Source organism: Scyliorhinus torazame, unplaced genomic scaffold, assembly GCF_047496885.1.
Source record: "Scyliorhinus torazame isolate Kashiwa2021f unplaced genomic scaffold, sScyTor2.1 scaffold_907, whole genome shotgun sequence".
Classification (NCBI taxonomy): Eukaryota; Metazoa; Chordata; class Chondrichthyes; order Carcharhiniformes; family Scyliorhinidae; genus Scyliorhinus; species Scyliorhinus torazame.
In genome coordinates this window covers 17,690-28,469 of record NW_027308634.1, presented here as the reverse complement: position 1 = coordinate 28,469, position 10,780 = coordinate 17,690, and the positions used below count along the sequence as shown (strand labels likewise).

The window sequence follows — 10,780 nt, the reverse complement described above, 5'->3', positions numbered from 1 at the left end:
TCTGTACACTGACTGGTGTTTCTCAGTCCCCGCTCTCTCTCAGGGAGATATCTGTACACTGACTGGTGTCTCTCAGTCCTCTGTCTCTCTCAGGGAGATATCTGTACACTGACTGGTGACTCTCAGTCCCCCCTCTCTCTCAGGGAGATATCTGTACACTGACTGGTGTCTCTCAGTCCCCTCTCTCTCTCAGAGAGATATCTGTACACTGACTGGTGTCTCTCAGTCCCCTCTCTCTCTCAGGGAGATATCTGTACACTGACTGGTGTCTCTCAGTCCCCTCTCTCTCTCTCAGGGAGATATCTGTACACTGACTGGTGTCTCTCAGTCCTCTGTCTCTCTCAGGGAGATATCTGTACACTGACTGGTGTCTCTCAGTCCCCCCTCTCTCTCAGGGAGATATCTGTACACTGACTGGTGTCTCTCAGTCCCCTCTCTCTCTCTCAGAGAGATATCTGTACACTGACTGGTGTCTCTCAGTCCCCTCTCTCTCTCAGGGAGATATCTGTACACAGACTGGTGTCTCTCAGTCCCCTCTCACTCAGGGAGATATCTGTACACTGACTGGTGTCTCTCAGCCCCCTCTCTCTCAGGGAGATATCTGTACACTGACTGGTGTCTCTCAGTCCCCTCTCTCTCAGGGAGATATCTGTACACTGACTGGTGTCTCTCAGTCCCCTCTCTCTCAGGGAGATATCTGTACGCTGACTGGTGTCTCTCAGTCCCCTCTCTCTCTCTCAGGGAGATATCTGTACACTGACTGGTGTCTCTCAGCCCCCTCTCTCTCAGGGAGATATCTGTACACTGACTGGTGTCTCTCAGTCCCCTCTCTCTCAGGGAGATATCTGTACACTGACTGGAGTCTCTCAGTCCCCTCTCTCTCAGGGAGATATCTGTACACTGACTGGTACTCATCAAAATCTTCATTCTGAGATACTGTGAAGTGATTCTTCCAGTCTCCAACCTCACCTGTGAGAGAGAGACAGAAAGTGAGTCAGAGTGAGAGAGAGAGAGAGAGAGAGGGAGCGAACTGGGCAGCATGATAGCATTGTGGTTAGCACAATTGCTTCACAGCTCCAGGGTCCCAGGTTCGATTCCGGCTTGGGTCACTGTCTGTGCGGAGTCTGCACATTCTCCCCGTGTGTGCGTGGGTTTCCTCCGGGTGCTCCGGTTTCCTCCCACAGTCCAAAGATGTGTAGGTTAGGTGGATTGGCCGTGATAAATTCCCCTTGGTGTCCAAAATTGCCCTTAGTGTTGGGTGGGGTTACTGGGTTATGGGGATAGGGTGGAGGTGTTGACCTTGGGTAGGGTGCTCTTTCCAAGAGCCGGTGCAGACTTGATGGGCCGAATGGCCTCCTTCTGCACTGTAAATTCTATGATTCTGTGAAAGATGGGGGTAGACAGTGACAGAAAGGGAGTGAGCGAGAGACAGACAGAGAGAGAGAGAGAGAGAGAAAGAGACAGAGAGAAAAACAAGAGACAGAGAGAGAGAGAGAGAAAAAGAGTCAGACAGCTGTCGTGTTGGGTGTTCCGATGTACAAACGAACCAACATGGTTGTAGGTGGTACAACTCTGTTTTATTATTCTGCACAATAACAACTGTTAACTTCTGGCTGTGGTTCGTACTTCACCAGCTAACCTGTGGACCCAGCCCTAGCACTATCTTAGTGAGGCACTCAGCACATGGTGAGTGTCTGAGTGGCACGCTGTGAGCTCTGTGCTCTGAGCCGGCTGCTGCTGGAATGAGCAGGAACTGTGGTGTTCCCTGTTTTATAGTGCGTGTGCTCACTGGTGATTGGCTGCGATGTTGTGAGTGTGTTGATTGGTCCGTCGACCTGTCCATCAGTGTGTGTGTGATTGCACCATGATATGTAAATATAGATATCATGACAACAGCGAGAGAAAGAGAGAGAGAGACAGAGAGACACAGAGAGAGAGAGAGAGACAGACAGAGAGAGAGACAGAGAGACACAGAGAGAGAGAGAGACAGACAGCGAGAGACAGAGAGAGAGAGAGACAGAGAGAGAGAGAGAACCAGAGCGTGCGACGGGACAGAGAGATAGAGATAGTGTGAGGGATGGAGAGAGTGGGAAAGAGAGAGGGAGAGAGTGTGTCAATATATTTGGGTGAAATTCCCGAGCTGATGTGTTTGGATCCCCTCTTCCCATCCATTCCGTCCCTGGGATCACCATTCCCCTCGCCCTCTGTTGTCGGAGGCTTGGCGACTTCCTGCAGTGTCTCTGGCCAATGGGAACCCCCCAGGATGTTGACAGTGGGGGATTCAGCGATGGTGATGTCATTGAATGTCAAGGGGAGATGGATATGGTCACGGACGGATTCAGTGTCTGAGGAGTTGTGAATGGTGCTGAACATGGTGCAGTCATCAGCGAACTTCTGACCTTACGATGGAGGGAAGGTCGTTGATGAAGCAGCTGAAGGTGACTGGGGGCCGAGGACTCTCCTCATCGCCTCTTGACATTCGAAGGCGTTCCCATCGCTGAATCCCCACAATCCACATCCTGGGGGTTCCCACTGACCAGAAACTGGACCCAGCCACATAAACACTGCGGCTCCCAGAGCAGGTCAGAGGCTGGGAATCCTGCGGAGAGCAACTCACCTCCTGACCCCCCCCAAAGCCTGTCCACCACCGACAAGGACACAAGTCAGGAGTGCGATGGGACCCTCTCCAGTTGCCTGGATGGGTGCGTCTCCCAACAACACTCGAGAAGCTCGACACCGTCCAGGACAAAGCAGCTCCCGCTCGATCGACACGCTGACCCCCACCTTCCACACCCGCTCCCCCCCCCCCCCCCCACCGACGCACCGCGGCAGCCGTGTGTACCGTCTACAAGATGCACGCCAGCCGCTCGCCGAGGCTCCTTCGACAGCACCTTCCAAACCCGCCACCTCTCCAGCACAGTGGGCTAAGACAGCTGCCTTGTAATGAAGAACAAGACCAGCCGCGTGGGTTCGATTCCCGTACCAGCCTCCCCGAACAGGAGCCGGATTGTGGCGACTAGGGGCTTTTCACAGTAACTTCATTGAAGCCGACTTGTGACAATAAGCGATTATTATGATATTAACGAGAAGGACAACGAGCAGTAGATGCACCCCCTCCTCACCCCCCCCCCCCCTCCTCACCCCCCCCCCCCCTCCTCACCCCCCCCCCCCCTCCTCACCCCCCCCCCCCCCCACACCCCTCCCTACACACACACCACCCTGACTGGAAAATATATCCGTGTCACCAGTAGGCTTACATTAACGCTGCGATGAAGTTACTGTGAAAATCCCCTCGTCGCCACATTCCGGCGCCTGTTCGGGTACATAGAGGGAGAATTCAGAATGTCCAATTCACCTAACAAGCACGTCTTTCGGGACTTGTGGGAGGAAACCGGAGCACCCGGAGGAAACCCACGCAGACACGGGGAGAGCGTGCAGACTCCGCACAGACAGTGACCCAGCCGGTAATCGACCCTGGCGCTGTGAAGCAACAAAGAACAAAGAAATGTACAGCACAGGAACAGGCCCTTCGGCCCTCCAAGCCCGTGCCGACCATGCTGCCCAACTAAACTACAATCTTCTACACTTCCTGGGTCCGTATCCCTCTATTCCCATCCTATTCATGTATTTGTCAAGATGCCCCTTAAATGTCACTATCGTCCCTGCTTCCACCACCTCCTCCGGCAGCGAGTTCCAGGCACCCACTACCCTCTGTGTAAAAAACTTGCCTCGTACATCTACTCTAAACCTTACATCTGTGCCCCCTAGTAATTGACCCCTCTACCCTGGGGAAAAGCCTCTGACTATCCACTCTGTCTATACCCCTCATAATTTTGTAGACCTCTATCAGGTCACCCCTCAACCTCCTTCGTTCCAGTGAGAACAAACCGAGTTTATTCAACCGCTCCTCATAGCTAATGCCCTCCATACCAGGCAATATCCTGGTAATTCTCTTCTGCACCCTCTCTAAAGCCTCCACATCCTTCTGGTAGTGTGGTGACCAGAATTGAACACTATACTCCAAGTGTGGCCTAACTAAGGTTCTATACAGCTGCAACATGACTTGCCAATTCTTATACTCAATGCCCCGGCCAATGAAGGCAAGCATGCCGTATGCCTTCTTGACCACCTTCTCCACCTGTGTTGCCCCTTTCAGTGACCTGTGGACCTGTACTCCTAGATCTCTTTGACTTTCAATACTCTTGAGGGTTCTACCATTCACTGTATATTCCCTACCTGCATTAGACCTTCCAAAATGCATTACCTCACATTTGTCCGGATTAAACTCCATCTGCCATCTCTCCGCCCAATTCTCCAGACAATCTAAATCCTGCTGTATCCTCTGACAGTCCTCATCGCTATCCGCAATTCCACCAACCTTTGTATCATCCGCAAACTTACTAATCAGACCAGTTACATTTTCCTCCAAATCATTTATATATACTACAAACAGCAAAGGTCCCAGCACTGATCCCTGTGGAACACCACTGGTCACAGCCCTCCAATTAGAAAAGCATCTTTCCATTGCTACTCTCTGCCTTCTATGGCCTAGCCAGTTCTGTATCCACCTTGCCAGCTCACCCCTGATCCCGTGTGACTTCACCTTTTGTACTAGTCTACCATGAGGGACCTTGTCAAAGGCCTTACTGAAGTCCATATAGACAACATCCACTGCCCTACCTGCATCAATCATCTTAGTGACCTCCTCGAAAAACTCTATCAAGTTAGTATTAACAATGCTAACCACTGAGCTGTCGGCCGTTCCTTCAATGTCGCTGGGTCACAATCCTGGAACTCCCTCCCTAACAGCACTGTGGGTGTACCTACACCACACAGAACTCCAGCGGTTCAAGATGGTGGCTGAAGGGGCAATTAGGGACGGTAAATAATTCCTGGGCTGAGTCAGCCCCACATCCGGTGAATGATTTAGTACAAAGGCGGGACTTATAGCTTGAGCCTTTCCTGGTGTGTGTGTGCGTGTGTGAGGAGAGGGAGACAGTGTCTCAGGGAGCCGTCCCGCCCCGCATGCTCTACATTGACCCTTTCCAATGGCTAGATCGTCTCTTCCAGCCCAGAATGGAGGTCCAGGGGGTGGGTTCAGGGGAGGCCCAATCCGGCCTACCCGGAAAGGCTGGGCCCAGGGGAGGTCAGGGAACAGGGCCCAAAGTGTGAAAGGTCAATCCCGATCACCCCGCTCTCTCACCCTTGACCCTTCGAACCTACCCTTGCGCATGAACCTGGAGATGTTCTGATCCAAGATGTTCATCGGGACGGTGGTGTAATTGGTCATCGGATTGTCCCTCATGACCTCGAAGGAGGAATGGTGAACGATCTTCTCAATGACGTCCTCTTCCAGAACCTTCTCCATGAACTCTGCCACCTTCAGGATCTCCCGTCTGGGATGCTATAGGATGGGAATGGACCGGAGTTAGAGACCTCAGGGGTCAGTGAGACAGGGGGACCGAGAAACCAGAACCGGGGGGTCAGGGGTCAGTAAGACAGGGGGGACTGAATAACCAGAACCGGGGTCAGGGGTCAGTGAGACAGGGGGGACTGAATAACCAGAAAAGGGTTCAGGGGTCAGTGAGACAGGGGGACCGAGAAACCAGAACTGGGGTCAGGGGTCAGTGAGACAGGGGGACCGAGAAACCAGAACTGGGGTCAGGGGTCAGTGAGACAGGGGGACCGAGAAACCAGAACCGGGGTCAGGGGTCAGTGAGACAGGGGGGACTGAAAAACCAGAACCGGGGTCAGGGGTCAGTGAGACAGGGGACCGAGAAACCAGAACCGGGGTCAAGGGTCAGTGAGACAGGGGACCGAGAAACCAGAACCGGGGTCAGGGTTCACTGAGAGAGGGGGGACTGAGGAACCAGAACCGGGGTCAGGGGTCACTGAGACGAGGGGACCGAAAAACCAGAACAGGGGTCACTGAGACGAGGGGACCGAGAAACCAGAACCAGGGTCAGGGGTCACTGAGACGGGACCGAGCATCCAGAAATGAGGTCAAGGGTCAGTGAGAGGGAATTGTCCATTCAGACCCAGCTCCTTGAGAAGGCGACTGACCGTCCAAACCAGGGGTCAGTGAGAGACGGAACGACCAACCAAAGGGGGGGGGGGATTCAGGGCTCTCACCCTGAAATAGGATGGGAATGGACCGGAGTTAGAGACCTCAGGGGTCAGTGAGACAGGGGGACCGAGAAACCAGAACCGGGGGGTCAGGGGTCAGTGAGAAAGGGGGGACTGAATAACCAGAACCGGGGTCAGGGGTCAGTGAGACAGGGGGACCGAGAAACCAGAACCGGGGGGTCAGGGGTCAGTGAGACAGGGGGGACTGAATAACCAGACCAGGGGTCAGGGGTCAGTGAGACAGGGGACCGAGAAACCAGAACCGGGGTCAGGGGTCAGTGAGACAGGGGGACCGAGAAACCAGAACTGGGGTCAGGGGTCAGTGAGACAGGGGGACCGAGAAACCAGAACCGGGGTCGGGTCAGTGAGACAGGGGGAACTGAATAACCAGAACCGGGGTCAGGGGTCAGTGAGACAGGGGACCGAGAAACCAGAACCGGGGTCAGGGGTCAGTGAGACAGGGGGACTGAATAACTAGAACCGGGGTCAGGGGTCAGTGAGACAGGGGGACCGAGAAACCAGAACCGGGGTCAGGGGTCAGTGAGACAGGGGGACCGAGAAACCAGAACCGGGGTCAGGGGTCAGTGAGACAGGGGGACTGAATAACTAGAGCCGGGGTCAGTGAGACAGGGGACCGAGAAACCAGAACCGGGGTCAGGGGTCAGTGAGACAGGGGGACTGAATAACTAGAACCGGGGTCAGGGGTCAGTGAGACAGGGGGACCGAGAAACCAGAACCGGGGTCAGGGGTCAGTGAGACAGGGGGACCGAGAAACCAGAACCGGGGTCAGGGGTCAGTGAGACAGGGGGACTGAATAACTAGAACCGGGGTCAGGGGTCAGTGAGACAGGGGGACCGAGAAACCAGAACCGGGGTCAGGGGTCAGTGAGACAGGGGACCGAGAAACCAGAACCGGGGTCAGGGGTCAGTGAGACAGGGGACCGAGAAACCAGAACCGGGGTCAGGGGTCAGTGAGACAGGGGGGACCGAGAAACCAGAACCGGGGTCAGTGAGACAGGGGGACCGAGAATCCAGAACCAGGGTCAGGGGTCACTGAGAGAGGGGGACTGAGGAACCAGAACCGGGGTCAGGGGTCAGTGAGACCGGGGAGCGAGAAACCAGAACCGGGGTCAGGGGTCAGTGAGACAGGGGGACTGAATAACCAGACCTGGGGTCAGGGGTCAGTGAGACAGGGGACCGAGAAACCAGAACCGGGGTCAGGGGTCAGTGAGACAGGGGGACCGAAAAACCGGAACCGGGGTCAGGGGTCAGTGAGACAGGGGGACTGAATAACCAGAACTGGGGTCAGGGGTCAGTGAGACAGGGGGACCGAAAAACCAGAACTGGGGTCAGGGGTCAGTGAGACAGGGGGGACTGAATAACCAGAACCGGGGTCAGGGGTCAGTGAGACAGGGGGACCGAGAAACCAGAACCGGGGTCAGGGGTCAGTGAGACAGGGGGACCGAGAAACCAGAACCGGGGTCAGAGGTCAGTGAGACAGGGGGGACTGAATAACCAGAACAGGGGTCAGGGGTCAGTGAGACAGGGGGAACTGAATAACCAGAACCGGGGTCAGGGGTCAGTGAGACAGGGGACCGAGAAACCAGAACCGGGGTCAGGGGTCAGTGAGACAGGGGGACTGAATAACTAGAACCGGGGTCAGGGGTCAGTGAGACAGGGGGACCGAGAAACCAGAACCGGGGTCAGGGGTCAGTGAGACAGGGGGACCGAGAAACCAGAACCGGGGTCAGGGGTCAGTGAGACGGGGTACCGAGAAACCAGAACCGGGGTCAGGGGTCAGTGAGACAGGGGACCGAGAAACCAGAACCGGGGTCAGGGGTCACTGAGAGAGGGGGACTGAGGAACCAGAACCGGGGTCAGGGGTCAGTGAGACCGGGGAGCGAGAAACCAGAACCGGGGTCAGGGGTCAGTGAGACAGGGGGACTGAATAACCAGACCTGGGGTCAGGGGTCAGTGAGACAGGGGACTGAGAAACCAGAACCGGGGTCAGGGGTCAGTGAGACAGGGGGACCGAAAAACCAGAACCGGGGTCAGGGGTCAGTGAGACAGGGGGACCAAAAAAACAGAACCGGGGTCAGGGGTCAGTGAGACAGGGGGGACTGAATAACCAGAACCGGGGTCAGGGGTCAGTGAGACAGGGGGAACTGAATAACCAGAACCGGGGTCAGGGGTCAGTGAGACAGGGGACCGAGAAACCAGAACCGGGGTCAGGGGTCAGTGAGACAGGGGGGACTGAATAACCAGAACTGGGGTCAGGGGTCAGTGAGACAGGGGGACCGAAAAACCAGAACCGGGGTCAGGGGTCAGTGAGACAGGGGACCGAGAAACCAGAACCGGGGTCAGGGGTCAGTGAGACAGGGGGACCGAGAAACCAGAACCAGGGTCAGGGGTCACTGAGAGAGGGGGACTGAGGAACCAGAACCGGGGTCAGGGGTCAGTGAGACCGGGGAGCGAGAAACCAGAACCGGGGTCAGGGTCAGTGAGACAGGGGGACTGAATAACCAGACCTGGGGTCAGGGGTCAGTGAGACAGGGGACTGAGAAACCAGAAACGGGGTCAGGGGTCAGTGAGACAGGGGGACCGAAAAACCAGAACCGGGGTCAGGGGTCAGTGAGACAGGGGGACCGAAAAACCAGAACCGGGGTCAGGGGTCAGTGAGACAGGGGGGACTGAATAACCAGAACCGGGGTCAGGGGTCAGTGAGACAGGGGGGACTGAATAACCAGAACTGGGGTCAGGGGTCAGTGAGACAGGAGGACCGAAAAACCAGAACCGGGGTCAGGGGTCAGTGAGACAGGGGGGACTGAATAACCAGAACCGGGGTCAGGGGTCAGTGAGACAGGGGGACCGAGAAACCAGAACCGGGGTCAGGGGTCAGTGAGACAGGGGACCGAGAAACCAGAACCGGGGTCAGGGGTCAGTGAGACAGGGGGACCGAGAAACCAGTACCGGGGTCAGAGGTCAGTGAGACAGGGGGACCGAGAAACCAGAACCGGGGTCAGGAGTCAGTGAAACAGGGGGGACTGAATAACCAGAACCGGGGTCAGGGGTCACTGAGACGGGGGGACCGAAAAACCAGAACCGGGGTCAGGGGTCAGTGAGTCAGGGGGACCGAGAAACCAGAACCAGGGTCAGGGGTCACTGAGACGGGACCGAGCATCCAGAAATGAGGTCAAGGGTCAGTGAGAGGGAATTGTCCATTCAGACCCAGCTCCTTGAGAAGGCGACTGACCGTCCAGACCAGGGGTCAGTGAGAGACGGAACGACCAACCAGAGGGGGGGGGGGATTCAGGGCTCTCACCCTGAAATAGCATTCTCACTCTCTATCTCTCTCTCACTCTCTCTCTCATTCTCTCTTGGTCACCCTCTCTCTGTCACACCCTCGGACACTCATTCTCCTCCACACTCGGTCCCTCCCACTGCCGTTACCTCCTTCATATCCTCATAGAAGAGGAAGAGAATCCGATGTTTGTCCTGCGCTTCCCACCATCCCTTCACATGGTCGTACCAGGAACCCCAGCTCACTGAAACAGAGCAAGAACAGGCACAGTAAGATCCCACCGAGTATCTGCCTGTTCCCAAAGACAAGAACAGGGACAGTGTAGAGGGAGCTTTACTCTGTATCTAACCCCGTACTGTACCTGTCCTGGGAGTGTTTGATGGGGACAGTGTAGAGGGAGCTTTACTCTGTATCTAACCCCGTGCTGTACCTGTCCTGGGAGTGTATGATGGGGACAGTGTAGGGGGAGCTTTACTCTGTATCTAACCCCGTGCTGTACCTGTCCTGGGAGTGTATGATGGGGACAGTGTAGGGGGAGCTTTACCCTGTATCTAACCCTGTGCTGTACCTGTCCTGGGAGTGTTTGATGGGGACAGTGTAGAGGGAGCTTTACTCTGTATCTAACCCCGTGCTGTACCTGTCCTGGGAATGTATGATGGGGACAGTGTAGGGGAAGCTTTACTCTGTATCTAACCCCGTGCTGTACCTGTCCTGGGAGTGTATGATGGGGACAGTGTAGGGGGAGCTTTACTCTGTATCTAACCCCGTGCTGTACCTGTCTTGGGAGTGTTTGATGGGGACAGTGCAGAGGGAGCATTACTCTGTATCTAACCCCGTGCTGTACCTGTCCTGGGAGTGTTTGATGGGGACAGTGCAGAGGGAGCATTACTCTGTATCTAACCCCGTGCTGTACCTGTCCTGGGAGTGTTTGATGGGGACAGTGTAGAGGGAGCTTTACTCTGTATCTAACCCTGTGCTGTACCTGCCCTGGGAGTGTATGATGGGGACAGTGTAGAGGGAGCTTTACTCTGTATCTAACCCCGTGCTGTAACTGTCCTGGGAGTGTTTGGTGGGGACAGTGTAGAGGGAGCTTTACTCCGTATCTAACCCTGTGCTGTACCTGTTTGGGAGTGTTTGATGGGGACAGTGTAGAGGGAGCATTACTCTGTATCTAACCCCGTGCTGTACCTGTCCTGGGAGTGTTTGATGGGGACAGTGTAGAGGCAGCTTCACTCTGTATCTAACCCCGTGCTGTGCCTGTCCTGGGAGTGTATGATGGGGACAGTGTAGAGGGAGCTTTACTCTGTATCTAACCCCGTGCTGTACCTGTCCTGGGAGGGTTTGATGGGGACAG

General features: G+C 55.6%; 1 protein-coding gene across 1 annotated transcript; it reads right to left on the bottom strand.

Moving 5' to 3' along the window:
• Nucleotides 1-899: 899 nt before the first annotated feature.
• Nucleotides 900-9,670, bottom strand: LOC140406827 (sulfotransferase 1C1-like; the record flags this gene model as incomplete). The annotated part of the gene is made up of 3 exons (XM_072494725.1): nt 900-969; nt 5,224-5,404; nt 9,576-9,670. Coding segments are annotated over 3 exons (346 nt in total), but the record flags the coding sequence as incomplete, so codon positions are not given.
• Nucleotides 9,671-10,780: the final 1,110 nt, after the last annotated feature.